The sequence below is a fragment of the Plasmodium vivax genome, chromosome 14 (assembly GCF_000002415.2).
Source record: "Plasmodium vivax chromosome 14, whole genome shotgun sequence".
NCBI classification, from domain to species: domain Eukaryota; phylum Apicomplexa; class Aconoidasida; order Haemosporida; family Plasmodiidae; genus Plasmodium; species Plasmodium vivax.
The window spans coordinates 2,240,129-2,260,163 of record NC_009919.1 but is presented as its reverse complement, the minus strand read 5'-3'; the positions used below and the strand labels follow the sequence as shown (position 1 = coordinate 2,260,163).

General features: G+C 53.2%; 3 protein-coding genes across 3 annotated transcripts, besides 20 other annotated features; 1 reads left to right on the top strand and 2 right to left on the bottom strand.

The window, feature by feature from the left end:
* Nucleotides 1–136: 136 nt before the first annotated feature.
* Nucleotides 137–173: a microsatellite.
* A 155-nt stretch (nt 174–328) lies between these two features.
* Nucleotides 329–360: a microsatellite.
* A 605-nt stretch (nt 361–965) lies between these two features.
* On the top strand, nt 966–2,040 carry PVX_100645 (hypothetical protein, conserved; the record flags this gene model as incomplete). The annotated part of the gene is made up of 3 exons (XM_001613825.1): nt 966–1,041; nt 1,361–1,413; nt 1,522–2,040. The coding sequence occupies 3 exons, from the start codon at nt 966–968 to the stop codon at nt 2,038–2,040; spliced, it is 648 nt and encodes a 215-aa protein (XP_001613875.1).
* Nucleotides 1,055–1,132: a microsatellite.
* Nucleotides 1,979–2,049: a microsatellite.
* Nucleotides 2,050–2,085: 36 nt separating this feature from the next.
* On the bottom strand, nt 2,086–3,612 carry PVX_100640 (hypothetical protein, conserved; the record flags this gene model as incomplete). The annotated part of the gene is made up of 1 exon (XM_001613824.1): nt 2,086–3,612. One exon carries the CDS (start codon nt 3,610–3,612, stop codon nt 2,086–2,088), a length of 1,527 nt encoding a protein of 508 aa, XP_001613874.1.
* Nucleotides 3,613–3,720: 108 nt separating this feature from the next.
* Nucleotides 3,721–3,748: a microsatellite.
* Nucleotides 3,749–4,021: 273 nt separating this feature from the next.
* PVX_100635 (hypothetical protein, conserved) lies at nt 4,022–17,912 on the bottom strand (the record flags this gene model as incomplete). Its single annotated transcript, XM_001613823.1, has 3 exons — nt 4,022–4,124; nt 4,272–4,428; nt 4,602–17,912. 3 exons carry the CDS (start codon nt 17,910–17,912, stop codon nt 4,087–4,089), a joined length of 13,506 nt encoding a protein of 4,501 aa, XP_001613873.1. The 3' UTR covers nt 4,022–4,086.
* Nucleotides 4,439–4,528: a microsatellite.
* Nucleotides 6,277–6,315: a microsatellite.
* Nucleotides 9,236–9,262: a microsatellite.
* Nucleotides 13,171–13,223: a microsatellite.
* Nucleotides 13,304–13,338: a microsatellite.
* Nucleotides 13,385–13,410: a microsatellite.
* Nucleotides 13,679–13,854: a microsatellite.
* Nucleotides 14,468–14,497: a microsatellite.
* Nucleotides 14,521–14,544: a microsatellite.
* Nucleotides 15,672–15,700: a microsatellite.
* Nucleotides 16,383–16,403: a microsatellite.
* Nucleotides 17,250–17,308: a microsatellite.
* A 336-nt stretch (nt 17,913–18,248) lies between the features above and the next one.
* Nucleotides 18,249–18,280: a microsatellite.
* A 688-nt stretch (nt 18,281–18,968) lies between these two features.
* Nucleotides 18,969–18,993: a microsatellite.
* A 224-nt stretch (nt 18,994–19,217) lies between these two features.
* Nucleotides 19,218–19,245: a microsatellite.
* Between the last annotated feature and the right edge of the window lie 790 nt (nt 19,246–20,035).

Sequence of the window (20,035 nt, the reverse complement as noted above, 5' to 3'; positions counted from 1 at the left end):
ATGTGGGCCAACGTGACGTTCGCTGTCCCGTTGCAGGAGATTACGTTCGTATGAATGCGCTCAAATGAAAATGGCCCCGCGCGTACGGAGGCGAAGCAGCTTCAGGGGGGGAAAACACCTTGCGCTGAGTTTGGCTGGCGTGAAAAGAAGGCTCACCCGGGTCAGCCCCCAAGGGACAGCGCCTCCGCTCGGTCGTTTGTTTGGTTTTTACTTTGACTTTGCCTTCTAACTTTGCCTTCTAACTTTGCCTTCTAACTTTTGCCTGTTGACTTGCTCCTCTCTGTTCATGCGCCCACTTGTTTGTTTGGTCATCCTCACTCTTACTCGTATTTTTTTTTTTTTTTTTTTTTTTTTTTCCTTTCCGACGTACGCGGGATTGCCTCCCCGCGTGCATACTTCGCCGCCCAACATTCGCGAATTGACTTGCCGCACTCGGGAAAAGGACCCCTTTTTCGCGAAACAAGCAGCCAATCAAGTGGGTGACAGGCCCCACATGGTTACCAGCACCCGCGAGGACAACCCACATGCGTGCAAAAAGGGGAAGCACACGTAGGAAAGGATACACGTGAGGATTTATAGGCGTGCATAATATTGTGAGCGATTAACGCTTTCATTCCACCGCGACAAGGGGAGAGGTGCTTCCAGGAGAGGATTCCTCCAACGAGTTGGCCACCCCAACAGCAGTTCACCTCGCCGCGGTGAAAGGAGCGCCGCGGATCGTCCGGTGGGAGCGGAAGCGATCAGATTGGAGCAGAAGCGATCAGAGTGGAGCAGAAGCGGCCATATTGGAGCAGTTGCCCCCAGACGTTGGCATATTCAAGCAGACGCTCGCAGATGCGGGGCAAACCAAGTGAACAGCTGCAGAAGCGCGCCAGCCCAGATAGGGTAGGAGCGCACCTCGTCCACTGCAGCGATGTGTGGGTGGGCTCGCACACGCAGATGAGATATCCTCCACCCAGTTGAGCATGGCGAGAGGGCTAGATATTCTGAAGGCCACCCTGCCCAAGGCCCCAACGGGGAGGAGGCCGATTGGCTATAGAGGTAAGGGCTGAGAGGGAAAGGAGAGGAAGAGGAGAGGCAGGGGAGAGACAGAGGAGATGCGGAGGAGATGCGGAGGAGATGCGGAGGAGAGGCCAACCCTTCCGTCGTAAGCCCACTTAGAGGGAAGGGGCAATAATGCGCTCCCTCACTTGTGGAGCATTCGCCTGGCGGCTCGCCTCTCACATTGTGCCTTCTCCGAGGGGTTGGCGGTTAGGAATGTACTCGGTGGTGTGTCGAAATGTGGGCCTACCGGTGCGCTTATCGATGCACCCGTTGACCTCACCCCGCCGCTTCTCGCTTCCCCGCTTCCCCCGCGCAGGAAACCACCAGCATGGAAAGTCGCTGTACGACCCAGTCTACCCCACGACGAAGGTAAGCAGGGGGGCCACTCCGTGAAGTGCAGTCGCGGCCAGCACTCTACACCCGCGGTGCACCCATTTGGTGTCTCCCTTTCCCCCTCACCGCTTCCCCCACACGCAGATCCCAGCGAGCCTGGTGCCGCGCTACCCGATAGACTGGCGAAACGGAGGCAGGTTCCTCTTGTGCGTTGGCCTCAGGAGGATAGAAAACCGCCTCATAAGACGGATGAAGGAGAGCCAAGATTTCAATCGGCCAGAATGTAAAACGTGTAGTCACGACTGCATAGCGACGTATAACCGATGCCTATGTGCCTGGTATTGCAAGAACAAGTTCCGGCACGTCTATCAGTGCGACCAGGCGTTGCTACAATTCAAGGGGGAGACCCCAACGGACAAGCCGCTCTTTACTGTTCCGAGGTGGGTGGCCAAGAGGAACCCCGAGCAGGGAGTGGAGTACTCGTTCAGTGAGGAGACGGGGCGGTTTGAAAATGGCCACGGGGGGGAGGACATGTACAGCCGCTTTTATAGGAAGCTGCGTTGTGGAAGAGCGGTTTGTGGAGGCGCTATTGCCAACCCTGCAGAGGAGGGGCAGCTCTCCGGCTCGGACTCCGACATGACGGACAGCGACGAGGAGGGGTAGCTCGCCGCTCCGTCGCAGCCACATCGCAGTCAACACGACGCCCCCTCACCGCTGCTTCTCCCTCACCGCGACGCCCCCTGCCAGCTGGCCCAACTTATAATCCAACAGCGAAATGTCGTAGGGGTTGTAGTAGCAGCAGCCGCCGAACCCGCTAAGCCCCACGTGGAGCCACTCCCCAACGTAATTGCACACGTGCTTGTGCCTCTCCTGGGTGGTCTCAAAGTGCACTTCCCGTCCTTCGTAGTCATAGGTAACTCGATTGAGGGACTTATTCGGTGAGGCAAAAAAATGAATGTCCCCCAAAAATCTGTTTTTTTTTAAGCCCTTTAAAATGGTCTTGGTTAACCCGCTTAACTCTCCACTGGGACTTCCATAAGCATCCACATCGACGGTGCCATCGGAAGAAATGCACCTCGTCAGAGGGGCAAACAGCTCTCGCACACTGTCAATGCTGACGCAGTTCAGTCCGATGGCTTTAATGAAACGATTGCGAGAGTCTAGGTATAGGAGGATCAACACGACGTCTACGAAGGAGTAGCCACAGCAGCCAATGTGCTGACCATCGTTACAGTAAAAACTTACCACCACGTTGGTATCAAAGTGACCCCCACATTTTACTAAGTGGCTGTAGAGGGTGAGCACTTCTCTTACGTTAGAGGAAGTGAGGAGGGAAAAGAGGTGAAGCTTCTCTTCGTTCCGTTTGTATGCTCCCAATTTGAAGTTGCAATTGGATATGATTTCTTCGTCGCCCACATCTACGTAGTATTCCAGTCCGTAGTTGAACAGGTGCCTGTTGGGGGCGGCCTCCCTCGAGGGTCCGCCTCTCTCCCTGCCGCTCTCCCTGCTGCTCACGGGGATCATTTTTATGCTGGGCGGTTGGTCATCTGCGTGCAGGGTGGGGGTGCTTATGAAAATGTCATACTGTTGGTTCTGCGGTTTGCAGCTTGTCATGGCGTTGCCAAGTGGAGCCGCTTTACCGGGCGCCCCCCCCTTGCGCATCACCCCGGAGTACTCGCTAAAATCGCGGAAGGCCGCGCTGTAGCCCCCAGTGGCGAAGGCCACGTAGCGGCCCGGGCACCTCCTGATGGGGCTGCCCCCCCACCCGCCGGGGCTCAAATCAAAGCTGTCCACGTACTCCCTCGTGTTGACAGAGTCCTTCGGGTGCACGATCCCCAAGTGGTTTCTCATTTGTTGGAAGCCTTCCAGATGCTCATAGGGAGAGGAATCCTCCAGGGGACACAAATGGAAGAGTGGGAAATCCTCACTCCGTTTTATCCCCTCATATCTGAGCAAAGCTCTATGGGCAATGTCGATGTACCTGTCCACTATGCCTTCGCCGTCCTGTACGCTTATGCCCTTTTCTTGCAAACTGTGGAGGTTCACCTGGAAGGTGTTGGTGCTAATCACGTTGCAGCCTGCCAGGAGGTAACTCAAGTGGATGTTCTCCAGCGTGCTCACCATCTGCTCTTCGTCCCCCTCGTCGTGGCAGGAGAGGAAGTCAAAGTTCCCCACCCCCAGTCGCTCCAGCTCCGAAATTTTCCCCCCATCCAGGGTGAACACCTCCTTCGCCATGGTTCACTTTGCGAAAAGGAAAGGGAGTACACCGCGGGCGAAGCGTTACAAAAGAGTTTTACGGTTGCCGCTCATTTGGCAGGGAGAAGCTCGTTAGCGCTCTTTTACGAAGAAAAGAAAAAAAAAAAAAAAAAAAACACCTATGCCGCTGGGCACACCCGCCATTCGCCCCAACAGGGGGGGGCCTAAAAGATATTGCTCCACCTCGTGAAAGCCGCCTCACACCACGCGCACCTTTACGTGGCACCCATCGGTGACGCACCAGGGGAGAAACCCCCATTTAAAGGGCTCAAAATAAGAACGTTTAAAAAGTTCGACGTGGTGAAAAAGGAGAAAAAAAAATGTGGCTAACAAGGGGTGCACAGAAACCCCTCAATGGGGGGGTTTCTAAATTAAGGCGCGAAATGAGGGAACACTTAGGGGGGGTCCTCCTCCCACAGGCCCATTTGCGGGGGTGGAAGCTGCTCATGACTCCTAATCCGACTTCTGCGTTTGCTTGTAAATCTCGACGTCTGCACAGGGGGGGGAAACATGCCGCATAATGTAGTGACGCAAAATGGGGAAGCGGCAAACTACGCGTTTAAGGTGCAGAACCCACGCACGCGCGGCCCCGCAGAGAACCACGCGGAAGGACACCTCCTCCTGGTGCTGCTTATTACCCACTGCCGAGCTGACAATGATTTCGTATATTCGGCTCATCTTGTGGGGAGAGAGATAGAGGTTCTTGCCGCGCTTCAGTCGCGGGTCGACGTCTCCGTTCTTGTCCACGTAGGGGCCGCTGACGAGGCCGAAGCGGTGCTCGCTCGCGAAGAGGACCTGCGTGGGGAAAGAGAAGTGGGTCAAGTGAAGGGGGTCAAGTGAAGGGGGTCAAGTGAAGGGGGTCACGTGAAAGGAGTCACGTGAAAGGAGTCAAGTGACGGTTCGGTTGGCCGTTCGGTTGGCGGCTCCGCTTCGCTTTGCCGCTCCGCCGCTCCGCCGCTCCCCCTTACCGATGAAACGTTGAGGCACAGGTAGAGGGCCTGGTCGCCGCCGCAAATGGTGGTGTGGTAGCCGCACTTGCCAATGGACTCGGAGAGCGGGACGCGCACATTGTCGCTTTCTTGCAGACATATGGTAGACCCGCAGAACAAACAAATGAGGATGACCATGGGGGACTTGCTACAGTTAACGCACTTGCTCTTGAAGTACCTCTTAATCATTGTGAAGTAATTCTGACTCGGTTGAAACAGCGAACTGGAAGAAATGAACCTGTCTAGGCTCTCATAAAAATGGTGAGGCAAAACGGGTTCTGCATCTATTTTTAGGTACTTATACATCTGGTACATCTGGTAGAAATAGGGGTGGAAAACCAGCTGCAGGGTTTGGTACGTGTATATCTGGTCGAACTGAGGGTGCACATTCAGCATGAGTAGAAAAATGCTGTATCTCCCTAAGTCGCTGTGCAGGTGGATGTAGTCGAGGTATTTCTTCGCCAGAGAGTTACACTCGTATATAGCGAACAGCATGTAGGCCACGAAGTGGAGATACACGTTAGCTGATTTGATGTAGTTCTTTAGGAACCTCCTGTAAATCTTGCTGCATGGGTTCTTGCCGTCCAGGAAATGGTTGCTCTTCAGGTAATGGTAAAATATGTAGAAGAGCTTCTTCACGCTCAGCAGGTGGGCGCCGCCGGGGAGGCGGTCACCCGGTGAGGCGCTTCCCCCACCGTTTCGCAGGCCATTTCGCCAGCCGCTTCGCATGCCGCTTCGGAAGCCGCTCCGGGTTCCACTTTGACAGTCACCCCTCGGGTCACTCCTCGGGTCACTCGGGTCGCTCCCCACGCCGCTACCACTGTGCTGCGTTTTCATTTTCTTGTTAACTTCGTACGACGTGCCGTTGGGGACCTCGCCGGGTGCTTCCCCCTGCGTGGAATCCAAATGGGCTGACTTCCCCCCCCCTGCGGGGCTCCTCCTGCCCGACCTGCCTCCCCCCCGGCAGTCGGCCCTCGCTTGACCCGGGTCTGCCCCCCCCGCGTGCGGGAAGTAACCATTGATGCGGTCCCTATGCTTGGCATACATCCTCCTCCACTTCTTCGTCTTGAAGAAGGACTGGGAGAACTTGCTAAACTGGTATTCCCCCTCCTCCTGGGGAGCTGCCCCCCCACAGGAATGGTCCACATGGTAGAACCTCCTCACCTCCTGTTGCCCCCCGAGGAAATGCAGCAGAACGTTTTGCACCAAGTACAGCGGCACGAAGTCGTAGAGGTTATATACATAGCTGTAAATCTTCCTAACGTTATAGAAAAAGGTCTTGTTCAATCCGTTGGCCTTCAACAGCATGTGGTACCTCTGGATCTTATTCACCCCCTTATACTTGTAGAAATCCATTTTGCAATTCTTCAATTTATTCCTCATGCTAGCGTATTTCTTCCTCGTCATGAAGTCTACGAAGGAGTCCGGGGGGTTGTTCTTCTCGTGTATCCTTCGCCTGAAGAGCGTGCTGTCCAGGTCGCTGCTGGAGTCGTTTTCGTCTTGCAGGGCGCGGAAGTCGAGGCTGCCCTGGCTGTTGAAGGAGGAGTCGGAGCTCCCGCAGTTGGGTGTAGCGGTGTTAGCAGCGCTGGCGTGGTCAGCGTGATTGGCCTGGTCAGCGTTGCCGGCACTGCTGGAGGAGTCCGAGTGCGCGGCGCCCGCGGACGGCTCGCCGGGGGGGCGGTAGGCGGAGTGATCCCCTCCGCAGCCCTCGCTTCCGTCGCTCGGCACGCTTGCCCCGTTCTGAGTGACGCCCCCTTGGCCCCGCTGCACCCCTTGAGAGATGTCCACCCATTTCATATCGTGGGGGTCCACGAACACGTCGGCAGGAGGGTTGTCACCCCCGTCTTCTCGGCCACTTCCCAGTTGTGACGCAGATTTGCTGCCCCCCTGTAGGGCGGTCCCTACCGCAGGGGAGTTGGCGGTACCAATGGCGGACGAGTTAGCGGCACCAATGGCAGAGGAGTGGGCAGCACCAATGGCGGACGAGTGGGAGGTGCCGCCCGACGACTTCCTTCCCGCGCCTGGAGGTGGAGGCCCCTTCTTCCCATCGGCCTCTTGACCTTTGGCGCCTCCCTTCCCCATCTTCATCGCTTTGTTAAAGAAATTAACAAACAGGTCATCTGCGTATTTGTTCTGCTTGATCTTCCTCCTTCGCCTTTTACTTTTCTTCATGTCTTTGATTAGCTCGCCAACGTCAAGGATGTCGTTGAGGACAGCAAGAGAGGAGGTCATGGCGTCTCCCCCCCCAGTCACTCCACCTTCATCGTACCTGTCTTCCTCATCACACTTGTGGCACTTCTCACTTGGGAACTCTCTTTCGGAGTAGTGAATGGACTCATTGCTGTCGAAGCTTGCATCTGAAAAGTTCACTTCTGGTGGCACCCCATCTGCAATGTCGTCACCTACTCTAGCCAGGAGGAACTTCTCCGAGAAAATGTCAATTTCTCTCTCCCTTACGTCATGGATATTCTTAATTACCTTCAAAGTGAAAAGGTTCTGATAGACGTGGTACATGTAAAACAAGTGATTCACGTAGGGGACCTCTTCAAATTTACATCTAAGTTGACTCACCAAATTTACGTGTCTAAATTCATAGTCGTGATTCTTCATGGTGGGGAAGAAGGAGCTCTCTTGAGAGTCGTTCGTTAGGTAAAGGTCGCTGATTTCTTCGCTAGATATGTTATACAGTTTGTACTTAAAGAGGTTCAATTCGTTTGGCACATGGGTCTCCTCATCATCGTCGCTGGGGCGCGTCGCCTTTAGCTTGGCCGTTGTTGAGAGGTCCTCTCTGGAGCTGCTCAGCGGTGCGCTTCGATCCACTGCACTGCGAGTTTCGCTTCCTACCGATTTGGGTGGCATCTCCTGTTCGTCGAAGATGTCCCTTTTGTAGCTGCTTTGGCATGATAGGTGGCCCTTACATTTGTGTTTCCCCGGCGCATTCTCCACTGAGCCCACGCCCGCCTCCTTCGCCCCGCCACTTCCACAACCGCTGCTGCTACTCGTTAGATAGTTATAATCCCTCTTCATCACCGGTTTGTTCTTCACGAGGGGCCCCTTCTTGCTCTCCCTCGCGCGGGGCAATCTATTCGCATACAGCACGTGGAAAGACCCCCACTGGGAGTTCCCCCTTCTGTTGTAGAGAAAAGGGTAGTAGTCATTGAAAAAGTTGGCGTACCTGCTAAAATTCGTGCTTAAAAATATATTTATGGGTAGGTAGCCATTACAGTAGACGTGCTTCATATACTCGTCGTTCACTTCACACAAGAGGAGCATAATTTTTTTTGTTTTCTTCTTAAATTCGTTCAGTTGCACTAGCTTCTTCATCGTTTCGTGCAAAATGAACAGTTTTTTTTTTTTTTTCCTGTTCGTTTCATCCTGCTCCGTTGTTTCCAACCCACCGGAATGGTTATCTTTTTTTTGCCTTCCTCCCCCCCATGTGTGCCTTATTTTTCGCCTTGCCTGTTCAGGCGATTTTTCGGCTTTCTCTTCCTTCCCATGGGTGCAACTTCTTTCATGTGTGAAGTGATGATCCCTCTCTGCTTCGTAATCCATAAGGATGTCACTCTGCTGGATGCAACTTCTCAGCAGTTTTATCTCCGCTTGGTTAAAATGGTAAGACAATTTCTTTACACTTTGGAAGAGCTCCATCGCATTTAGGTGGTTCATCCATTTGGCCCTGTCCCGGCGAGGAGGTTCCTTTCCCCTGGTGGAGGCACTACTAGAGGAGTTGTTCTCACCATGTGAGGGGTCATTTGGAGGGTCCCCTTTCTGGGGAGGATTTTCTTCCTCTGTTGCTTTTGAAGCGCCCCTCCCAACGAAGTGATCAAATATGAACGTGTGAAACATCTGGTACTGTATCTTCCCCTCGTCATCAAACTTTTGCGTGTTGTCACCCTCTTCATCGTTCCGTTTGATGGATGGGGGAGGGTTGACATGGTGATTTTCGTGGCCCCAGTTGGCCTCGCTTCTATCCCTACAAGTGCTGCTCTCTCCCCTCACGGGGTAAGTTCCTTCCTCCAAATTGGCACAAATATATTTCGATATATTTTCAAAGTTTTGCCTGACCTGTTCAGGTGAAAATGATGAAAAAATGTACCTGACGTAGGACTTTGAAATTTCTCTTATGAACACTTCATTCATAACTTGGAAGCTAATAATGATGAGCGAAATGGAGATAAAGTGCTGAATGTCTGCGGGGGTTTGGAGCAACTGGTTAAGGAAGAACTGCATAAACAGTCGCAAAACGTCTACCGAGAGGGGCACCATGGCTAGCTTATTCAGCAGGTGTGCATTTTTTATTTTGTTGAAAAAGCGTTTGTAATTATGATCGGTAAATCGGTAGGGATACACGTAGTCAAATGAGACGTTGTACAGGTTTTTCCACAGCTGTAGGTTGAAGAGGTTGGCAATTTTTTTTTCCTTTATGATGTTCATCTGGTGATTGTGCAGGAAGAGGTTACGCACCAGCGTTTCGATGAGGTTGCTGCACGAGACGTAGTTAATATTTTTATAAAACAGGTGAACCAAAATTTCGTTGTAGAGGATCCAATGCAGCTTATCCATGTCAATCGCCGTGTTGATGTTTCTCCAAAATTTGATATTCATAATGTCGCATTTTCTTTTTTTTTTTTTTTTTTTCTTCTCCCCTTGCGTTGGGCCCACGCAGGTCTGCACCCCACCGGGGGAGACGCTCCCCACTACGTTCGACACCCCGTTTAGCAGCGCGCTGGCTAGTACATTTGACGAGATGCCCGCCGACGCCCCCGCCCCGACTGACGCCCCCACTCCGACTGATGCCCCTCCCAAATCGATCGCGCCGCCTTCCCTGCGGCGTTCCCGCTTGCACCGCGCGTAGTACCCCCGGTTGACGAAAAACAAATCCTCCCTCCTGAGCCGGCGAATCTCCTCCCTGTTGACAAACTCGACGCATTTCCACTCTTGCAGGAAGTCAGGGTAAAGCTCCACCGTCTCGTACAGGCTCATGACGTCCTTCACCCCCACTTCTTCAATGTCTACGTCTTCATAGTGGTCCTGATTCTTGTGGTTATACTCAAAATCAATTAGGTTCTTATAATGCCTAGAATGATTCTGTAGCGTGGAAAACGTTGCGTTGTTGTGGTGGAAGATCCTCCAGGACGTTTCCGTGATGAGTCCCAACTGGATGATTGACATCCTCAGCGCTTTCAGGTCAAACCGGGGCTCTAGCTTCTGCTCATGTAGGGTGTCTTTGTGCAGGGCGTAGAACCTCTTGTTCGTGCTTAGGACTCCATCCCAGCTCCTTCCAACGTTTAGGTGCCTCCTATAGGTGTTGTGCCGCTTAAAATGCTTGGCGGTACATCTGTACTGAAATTGGGGGGGGCTGAGCGGGCGGTTGCGCCTTTCCCCCTCTTCAGCGTCGCCACCACGTTTGCGTCTGCTTCTGCTTCTGACAGGGTTGCCACTGCCACTTCCATTACCGCTTCCGCTTCCATTACCGCTTCCGCTTCCATTACCGCTTCCGCTTCCATTACCGCTTCCACTCCCATTGCCGCTCCCACTTCCACTTCCGCTTCTCCTCTTCAGACACTTCTCCTTCGTCCTCTCCTTCGCAGGCGCGGCGCCGGTTCCATCCCCCGTTGATTCTGGCAAAGGTTCCGCTGCCTTACTAAGCGGATGGTCAACATTCCTGGGGGGGTCCTCATCCACATTGGGAGAAACATTCGCGTCAGGGGAGGGAATCTCCCCGGTGGGCTGCCCCCCATTGTCGCCAATTTTACCACTTCGTGCACCGACATAAGGTACATACTCCGGTAATGCACCCTGCACCGACTTGCCATCCCAATTTGTAGCCGGCTCCGAGTCAATTTTTGGCCTCTTCTCCATCTGATGATCATGGTGATCGCTGCCATCACTCGGCATGTCCTCCTCCGGGGGGTTCAACTGACCATTCGATGAGCAGCTAAAATTGCTGGGCGGAAGTTCGTACTTCTGAATGGCCTCATCAATGTTGGAGCCTTCGTTTTTCAAATTATTTTTTATAAAATCTAGGAGAGTCCTATCTAGGTGGTAATTTAGAATAACCTCCACGTTTTCCTTCGTGCTGGATTCCTCCTTAACATCTGCCTCTTCACTATTTCCATCATCCAGTGTCTTCTTCCCCTCCATCGCCTTCTCAATCTGTGCGGTGAAGTAAAATTGCTTGCTCTCTGCTGGAGAGGACTGAGCCAAGTGGTTGTCCCTCACCATGCAGAACTCCACCTGCCTTATGTATTTCAGGGGTACACTCACGTAGTACGCTAGGAACCCATTTCGGTAATTGAAGAAGTAATTGGAGTTCTTGTAGGCGAAGGTGAAGTCTTTGTTCCCATAGTTGAGCGTGTTTTTATGCAGGTACAGCTCGGTGCTTCCCCTCCCCTGTGGGGGGGCCTCTCCCTCTGGGGCGACTTCCCCCACTGGAGTGACCTCCTCACTTGGGCGGCTCCCCCCCGAGGAGGAGCGCTGCGAACCCTCCCCCTTGTGGTACAGCTCGTCGTACATGCCACCCTCGTTGAGGTAGATCTCCCTCAAAATCATTTTCTTGTTCAGCTCGTAGGCCTCGTAAGACAAGAACCCATTTAGAACCCGTCTACTCACCAACCTTTTAAAACGCACGTTAAACAGGTCGCCCACTTTATGCTCATCGTATAGGTTATACGAGACGCTGTGACTGGAGCTGTTCGGAACGAACTCTTTCTTCCCCTCCGGGAAGAACTTCACTCTATCCTTTGGGCCATTCTTCTTTCCCTTACGTAGGTACTTAAAATGGAATTCTTCTGGGATGTCGCTGTCGAGGGCTCCATTGGACGACGTGGAGGAGGTGAAGGATCGATCGGACGCGGCCTCAGAATCGTCATCCACTTCGTGCTCGTCCGTGCTGCTGAGCAGAGCTGGGTGGGTGGTGTCCGCTCGGTTTGGGGTTTCCACTCGGGCTTCGTCCCCCAGCTCGCCAGGCAGCAAGTTACCCGGTTTGTCATCCAGCTCGTCAGGCAGCTGCTCACCCACCGCTTCACCAACCGTTTCACCAACCGCTTCACCCACCGCTTCACCAAGGTGATCATCCGCCCCGCTCCTCCTCCTGAGCAAGTCAGCCAGATTCCTGTTCGAGTGGTCCAGAAGCAGCTCCCGCTCGCTGCAGTCGTACACCCTGTAGCTCTCCCCCTGGGACACATACCGCTTGGGGATGTAAACGACGAAGCAGTTGGCGATGGACCGACAGAGGGGGCACGTAAACTCATATTTGGTCGGGTTGGACGCCTGCGATTGGGAACTCCTGCACATTAAAATCTTTGTGTTGTGCAGACACGTCATATGGATGAAGTGGCCACAGGTGTATATGGCTGGGTGTTTACACGGGAAGGCGATTTTGTTTTTTTTTATAATCTTCTTCAGGAGGTTCGAATGGGAGGCAAAGCAGATGTAGGCCAGCAGGTTGTTCCTGGTCATCCCCTCCTTACAGAGCACACAGATGCAGTTTTTTTCCTTGGACCTTTCGTTTTCGCACTGGGCAACGTCTTCCGCCTCTTCCTGTTTGTCTCTCCTCGCGCATTTCCCCTCCTGGGGGGGGGCGGATGAAGCGGCAGGGGCGGCAGGAGCGGCGGGGTCTGCCCCCTCTCCTACCACCTCTCCTGCCGCTCCACCCGCCGCCTCACCGAGGACCTCCTCGTCGGAGTCCAGCTCATCCTCCAGGAACTGACTGAACTTGAGCTGCTGGTCCTTCATCATTTGGAGGAGGTCCTGCTGCCTCTTCTTGGCAACTTCAATAAACTGGTTGCTGCTGCTCACGTTTTTGCAGTCGTAGCTCTCGGAGAGGAGCTCCTTCATCCTCGCAAGAATGGTGTTCCTTACCTTCTGGAAGCACTTGTCCTCGTTCGAGTTAATATTGCTCATGCTCCTCATCAGGTTGTGCACGGCGGTTATGTTCAGGGCGTACGCTTCCTTCTTCCGCTCCGTTTGATTTGTCTTAGGTTTGGTTCCTAGGGGAGGGGCACCTCCTCCTACCTCACCCACCGATGTGCCTTCATCGGTGCGGCGCTTTCCTCTTCGCTCCCTCTTCAGCACATTGATTTCATCAAATATGGGGCTTTTCTCACTATGCGGCTTTGCCCCTTCGAGAGGTGGCGAGCCTCTTTCTTCCTCCTCCGCTGTGGGGTCCACCAGAGTGGAGTTCTCCTCGCCTGGGTTGGCTCCCTTGTGGGTCCCCTCCAACGGATGGGGGTTCCTCGCGGGGGGTTCCCCCTGAGGGGTATGGCTCTCTTCCAAAAGGTTGCTTTCCTTCACAGAGTCGCTTTCCCCCACAGAGCTGCTCCCCTCCGAGTCGCCCCCCTCTTGTGCGCCCCCATCCCCGCCAAACGCCGCGCAGTTCGAGAAGTAAAACCCGTTGAGGTACTTGAAGGGGTGGGCGGCATCCATGATGATGCTGATGAGTTTGATGAGTTTGATTAGGATGTCTATGCTGCTGTTCAAGTTGCTGTTGGATGGGGTCGCCGGAAAGGACGAAGGAGCAGCGGGCAGCCCGTCAACAGCACCGCCTCCTGCTGCTGCTGCTCCTCCTGCTCCTCCTGCTGCTCCTCCTGCTCCTGCTGCTCCGCCTCCTCTCCTATTGGATAAGTTAACCCGTGAGGGGTCCACCGATTCGATGGGAGCCAAGTTTAGGTCTTCACTCGATGCGTAATCCTCCACGGAGATGCTATCGTCGACATTTCTGCCTCCTCGGTCCCTCACCTGGTTGAGGTACCTCAGACCGGATCTGTTTTCTAAGATAGATTCTACAATGACGTCGTTGATGATGGTATTTTCACTTATAATGTCACTTATAATTTCGGAGAGTCCCTCTGCATTCAGCTGTCTGTAGCTCCGGTTGGTCTCTCCCTCTCCTACGTGGCTATCAGTCACGTTTACGATTTCCATGTTAATCGAATTGTGTAGATTCCGACTGATCAAAATTTCCGCAAAGAGGGTTTCGTTCTCCCCGTTATCGTCTACGATTATGTAGGTGTTGTTGTTTCGGCGGGTTGCGGCGGGGCCCCCGGCGTTGACAGGTTCGTTTTGCGGTTCGTTTTGCGGTTCGTTTTGCGGTTCGTTTTGCGGTTCGTTTTGCGGTTCGTTTTGCGGTTCGTTTTGCGGTTCGTTTTGCGGTTCGTTTTGCGGTTCGTTTTGCGGTTCGTTTTGCGGTTCGTTTCCCGCTTCGTTTCCCACTTCGTCCCCCGCTTCGTTTCCCACTTCGTTCTCCACTTCATTTCCCACTTCTTCCTCCTCCTCCGCGTTGCCTCCCCCCTGGCTGAGCAGGTTGTACAGATCGACGTCGTTCAGCACGAAGGCCTGGGAGGGGAACTCCCCGTTCGCGGAATTAGCGGCGTTATCCACATTTGCCTCATTCGCCTCGTTCGCCTCATTTGCCTCATTCGCCTCGTTCGCCGCTCCCTCGTTTACCGTTTGGCTATGCTGCGGGGAGGCGGCCGGGGCTGCCCCCTCCACGCCGCCATGGGGACCGCCACCCCCACTAGCGGCTGCGCCTGCCTCCACCCTGCGCTGGAACTCCTCGTTGACCAGGAAGACGGCGAGGAGCATGGGGACGAGGCAACTGCGCTTGATGGCGTAGAAGAGCAAGTTCTGCACCTTCACAAAGGAGAAGTTCATGTATTCGCGGTCTTCCTCTCTGGAGCAGCCGATGTAGGAGGCCGTCTCCTCTTTGATGCACTTCTCGTTAGCCGATTGGAAGTCTTTATAATTGGCAATGGGCCAAAAGGCATCATAAAGAAACCACGCGTTCTTATTCAGTTTGATGAGGTTAACGTTGCTCCTCGGCATGTGAGTGGTGTACCCATATTTGTTCGTGAGCTCGTAGAAGCTGGGGTGGTGTTTAAACTGTTTGGGGAGCTCATCCTCCAGCTGGAAAAACTGGAAATCCTTGGAGGCCAAAAGTTGAATGAGGATTTTCTTTAAGTAGTATTTCCCCCTCCTTTGGTATTTCTGGTGGGAGGTCTTCCTGGGGATATTTCCGAATTCGAAGTAGTATAATTCGTTGAATAGCCTCACTAGAATGTCATAGAAAAATTGGAAATGAAACACGTGATTTATTTTTCTTGAGTCTATGCTGAGTCTTCCTCTGTATACGTCTTCAAAAATGCTGTGGACCACCTTCAGGTGATGAATTTGCATCTCCATGTAGATGTCCTGCTCGTTTTTCACCTTCAAGTTGTAGCGGAAACTTTTGAATATGAGTTGATACAGGATTACAAACGGGTTGGTGATTCTTTCCTGGAGGAAGAGCTTCACATAGTCGTTCCACTCCTGTTTGATGCGCTGATTTACAGAGGGGCTTATCCCCTCGGCCGCCTTCCTCACTGGGGGGGACTCCTCCCTGGCGCGCCCCCGCGCGTAGCTGCCCAGGAAGGTGTAGACCGCGCTGTAGTCGATTCTCTGCTTGTTGCAAACCACCTTGGTCAGGTCGCTCTCCCTCCGGTAGGTGCGCTCTCCGGGGGGGGTTCCATAGTGCCGCCCCTTCCTATATATCAAGCTTTGCTCCTCACCGCTTACCCCCTCGCCGCTTACTCCCTCTACCTGGCCGCATATTAGCGGCTCTCCAGCGGGGGAGCCCTCCCCTTTCGCTTCCCCCCTGGAGCTGCTATCCGTGCCCGAGGTGAGCCCATGCAGCGCGTCTCCGGAAACGCTTCTATCCTTGGAAGGGGTGATCCCCTGCAGCACCTCTCCGGCAGCGGTTCTATCCTTGGAAGGGCCGCTAAACCCAATGTGCTCGGAAAAGAGCTTCCTCTTCAAGTGCAGGATACCCCCGTCCACTTCAACCGTCTGGTTTTCATAGAGGGGTAGCAGATTCATCATGATCATGGCGAACTGGATGCCTATCAAGTCGCTCTGGAAGAAGAAGGAGCTCTCATACTCGTTCACCTGGAAGGTCATCTGGGGTCCGTTTCGAACCCAGTACCCATATTTTATTTCATAAACGAAGGTTAGCACGTGGACGTTTACAAAGAGGACGTATTTCAACAGCTTCAAGTTGAAGAGATTCAAAAAATCGAACACGTCCCTCATGTAGAGGTCCACATACAGTGGGTTTAGGTAGATGTCCCGCCTGCTTTCCCTAAAGTCGATTTCTAGAAACTCATTAAATTGTATTTCTTTTTTTTTTATTTTTTTTTCGATGAGGTCATTTTTGCACTTCCCTTTGGCCTTCTTTTCTAGAATGCTCTTTCGGTAGACTATCTGGTTGTCCTCTTCCTTCTCCTTCGAATCGATGGTTTGGATGACCCACTTGAAGTGCTTGTCCTCGAGCTCCTTCAGCTCTGAGAGGTAGGCCTTCGCTTCTTCATTTTTCACCTCCTGCAGGTCATTTAGGAATGGCTTCCTGTGAAAGAGCCTCATTTTTATTTTGTTCCCGTCGTCTTCGTACCTCTTTTGGATGTCTCTCCTTTTGGCGGTCACTTCTGGGGGGGTCCGCTCCACGGAATAGAAGTCCCTCAGGAAGGCCCGCACGATGAGGGTGCGCTCGGCTTCACTTTTCGGCGGGGTGCGCTGGGGGGCGGCCGACTTGGCCCCTTTACCCGGCGGCCTCCTCGCGTAGATGTGCTTGTACCAGTAGACGTCGTCGATGCACTTCTTCACCACGTCGAAATTGAGGATCATGATGAAGAAGCGGACGAGTGGCGAGTGCAGCGAGCGCAGGTGCTTGCGCCGCCTGCGCGGGGCGTCCTGCTTCGCGCGCGCGTTGGTGGTGCTACCGGCAGTCGAGCCGCCCACATTGGCAGTGATGCCGGCAGTTGCATCCGCGTCAACCGCGTCAACCGTGTTCGCCGCGCCAACCGCGATTGCCGCTTCCCCCGCTTCCTCACGCTGGGCGGCCGACAGGACGCACTTCTTCACCCGGAAGTAGGGGCGGTCGCGCCGGGCTCTGCGCTTGGGGCGAGGGGCGGCCGGGTCGGCGGCGGAGTCCCCCGAGAAGGGGAACAGGTTCAGGGCGCAAATGCTCTCTATGGTGAGCTGGTACAGCAAAAAGAGGTTCCTAAAATTGGCATTGGCCTCCCTTTTGCAAAAATTGGCCAGCGGCTCGAAAACCCTAAGGAGGTAATTCTCTATGGTTATGGCATAGGAGCTAGACATGTCCTCATAAATAATATGCGCCTTGGTGTACCTCATTTGGGAGTTCATGCGATGAAGCAGGGAGAGCAAACGAAGGATCTTCCTAATAATGTACTTATTAAAAAGAATGGTCTTAATCACATCATTGTGGTAGAGGAGGTACTTCATATCTACGCAGATGCGAATAATGACCTCAATGTCGGATCGGAGCAAATTCTTAAACATAACGCACTTGGTAGTCGGGCTATACACACAGAAATCTTCAATCAGTTTTATTAAATCGTTTAGAAAGTTATTAACCACTAGGGTGTAGGCGATCTCCGGAACGGTTAGCACCTGCACAGTCAGCCCATTTAAGAAATGACTATCATTATAGGATTTATTATCTAATACGCGCACCACTAGACTGTAATATTTTGCCAATTTGAAAGCAAACCGTTGCTTGAAATGTGGGTGAACAAAGAGGGAGAGATAAAGAGAGTACAAATTTTTCTGCACCGCTGTGTAAAAAGAATAATGCAAATTGATGAGGTAATCTACCTTCGCTCCTGTCAACACGTTGCAAATGATTTGTCTGAAGAGGTAACTTGTGATTCCTAAATCTTTAAAAAATTCCAATGCATATTCTATATACTGTGCATTCGCTAGAGAGAGGAAGTACCCATCCTTCAATATTATTTCTTTAAATAAAGAACCCACTAACGTTTCTAGGTCCTCCTTTACCCTCTTCTTTATCTCCTCCTTTAGTATGCACCTGTCTACTAGACACTGCTCTGCCATTCCGCGGTGATCGAAACAAGCTCCTTTTATGCTCCAGGACGTGTCTCCACAGTCACAGCACCCTCCGCTTGTGTGCGTTAGCCTATACACGTGGTTCTTATGGTTTGAGCCGAAAAAGCACTTTGCGCAAACGGCACAGGTGGGGTCCCCCTCACAGTTATAACACTTAAATGCGAAGCTCCCCTCCTTCCATTGCTCCGTGCAGATGCCGCTGTTCCCATGTATCTCCTTCAGCTTCCTGTATATGTCTTCCACTTTGGGGTCGTCGTACAGCCGCCTCCGCAGGTGCTTCATCACTTCCTTCTTGTTCGCCACGCCATTTCCGTAGAGGCTCCTCAGGTACTTGGAAATCGACTGCCCCTCCCCCTTCTTCTCCCCGCCGCCCGGCGCCTCCAGCATTGTGCGGCAGCGAAGCGGAGCGGCGGCGAAGTGGCAGCGAAGCGATGCGGTTATACGCTATTCAACACAACTGGGCAGGGGGCAACTCGCGCCTACGGGCGTCGCTTCACCGCCGTTTCACCGCTTCCCCTCCGCGACCTCCACCCGACGTGCGAAAAAACTACGCGCGCCCAGTCACAGCGTGTGTGCTGCTGCGGGGGAAGCGCTATGAAAGGGAAAATGTGCAGCGTGCGGAGTGATGCCAAAAACTTCCAAACGCACGCGACCACAAAAAAGAAACTGGTGGGATGCGCTGGGTGGGCCACTTCGCTTACAGAATGTTGCAGGCCTCGCGAAAGGAGGCGAGCAGGGAAGCTACGATGGGGAAGCCGCGCAGATAAAGCTACGATGGGGAAGCCGCGCAGATAAAGCTGCGATGGGAAAGCCGCGCAGATAAAGCTACGATGGGAAAGCCGCGCAGATAAAGCTACGATGGGAAAGCCGCGCAGATAAAGCTGCGATGGGAAAAGCTTCGCACGTAAAGCTACAAGGGAAAAGCTTCGCACGTAAAGCTACGATGGGAAAGCCGCGCACGTAAAGCTACGATGGAAAAGCCTCACTGGGAATGACCTCTGCAGTTTGCTCCTCTCGCGCGGAAATAATTGACTGCGCGCAGGGGGGCACGAGCTACGCACGGTGAGTGTGGTGAGTGTGCCTCGGTGGGGGCTACCTCATCGGGGGCTTCCTCCATGGGTGCCCACATCCCTACATGGGCACCCCTACATGGTGCACCCTGCACCCCTGTGCCGTTTGCAAAGCTCCCCCCGCGCAGAAGCGCTTCACGAGAAGGTACTTCTTACGGCGCCACGGAAAGCTCGCCCCGACCCCCCGCTGGGGAGGAGAAATTCCTGGGTGCCGCCAAAAAAATGGCACGTCCCGAAGTTCACAGAGGGATGAAGGCAGCACACGCGCGGTTTCTCACGTGAGAGTAGGCTACTCCTATGAGAGTGGGTGTGCCTGCGCTTGTGCCTTTGCTATTGCGCTATTTGACTCGAAAAAGGAACTACCATATAAGCTCTTTTTTTTTTTTTTTTTTTTTTTTTCCCACCTTTGGCTGGGGAGAAAATGTACCAATTGTAGGCAGCGCACTCCGCGCATGCGTCACATATAAAAGGTGAAGACCCTCCAAAGGGATTGCCAACCTTTGGAAGGCTCATTGGCCAGGTGGGTGGAGGTGGAGTGTCCCATTGGTGCCTTCCCCTTTTAGGAGAATACTCATTGAGGGATTGCCCCCCAGTTGTGCAGATTTTTGCAATATGCACACAGGTTTTTTTTTTTTTTTTTTTTTTTTTTTTCCCCCTTTGGCACAAAATGGTGCTATCCTGCTCCTCGCCGTAAAATAAAAAGGGGAAGCACACATGTGCAGGCAGTTGCTCTAGTCAGTCGAAGTGGCAAGCGCTGCCCACAAATGGGATGATGTCAAAGGGGGTGCACACGAAGGTGTGGAGATCGGCTCAAGGGGGGAAAGACCCTCCCCAAGGTGTTTCCCCCGTTTACCTAGCCGCACTACCCAAAAAGGAGAAAGAAACCATGTGTAGAAAATGAGGTCCTCCTCTGAGCAATGAAGCGCGTGTTGTGCTATCTTCGCCCCGTTTTGCGTCTCCCCCCCAGAAGCGACTTGGCGTTTGCGTAGCCTCGGTGAGTCATTAGCAGGAGGACACGCACGAAGCAGCTCAACTGAGTATCGCCTAAACGTCACTAGTGAAAGATCCGTTTCATACGTCAGCACCACCTGCTAGTACGTTTAACACATATGGGTATGAAGCGGGGAACCTTCTAAGCAGACAACTGGTCGCCCGTAAGAAAGACCCCCTTCCTCCGAAGGGACGCCCTCCACGGAATTGGCATGTGCCGATAGGTTTCCCCCCGTTGCAATTGTGAAGCGTACGTATTAGCAGGTTACCCACACATGGGCATTAACTCTTTTGCAGCTCAGTCGAAACGTCCTCTGCAGCTAAGAAGAATGGGTTTCGCACCATGTGCAGAGGAACGCACTGGAGCGAAATCTCTTGCAGGGGAAAAGATACCCACCACACATACACACGAACATGCTCCGTGTGGGTCTACACATGTGCATATAGGAA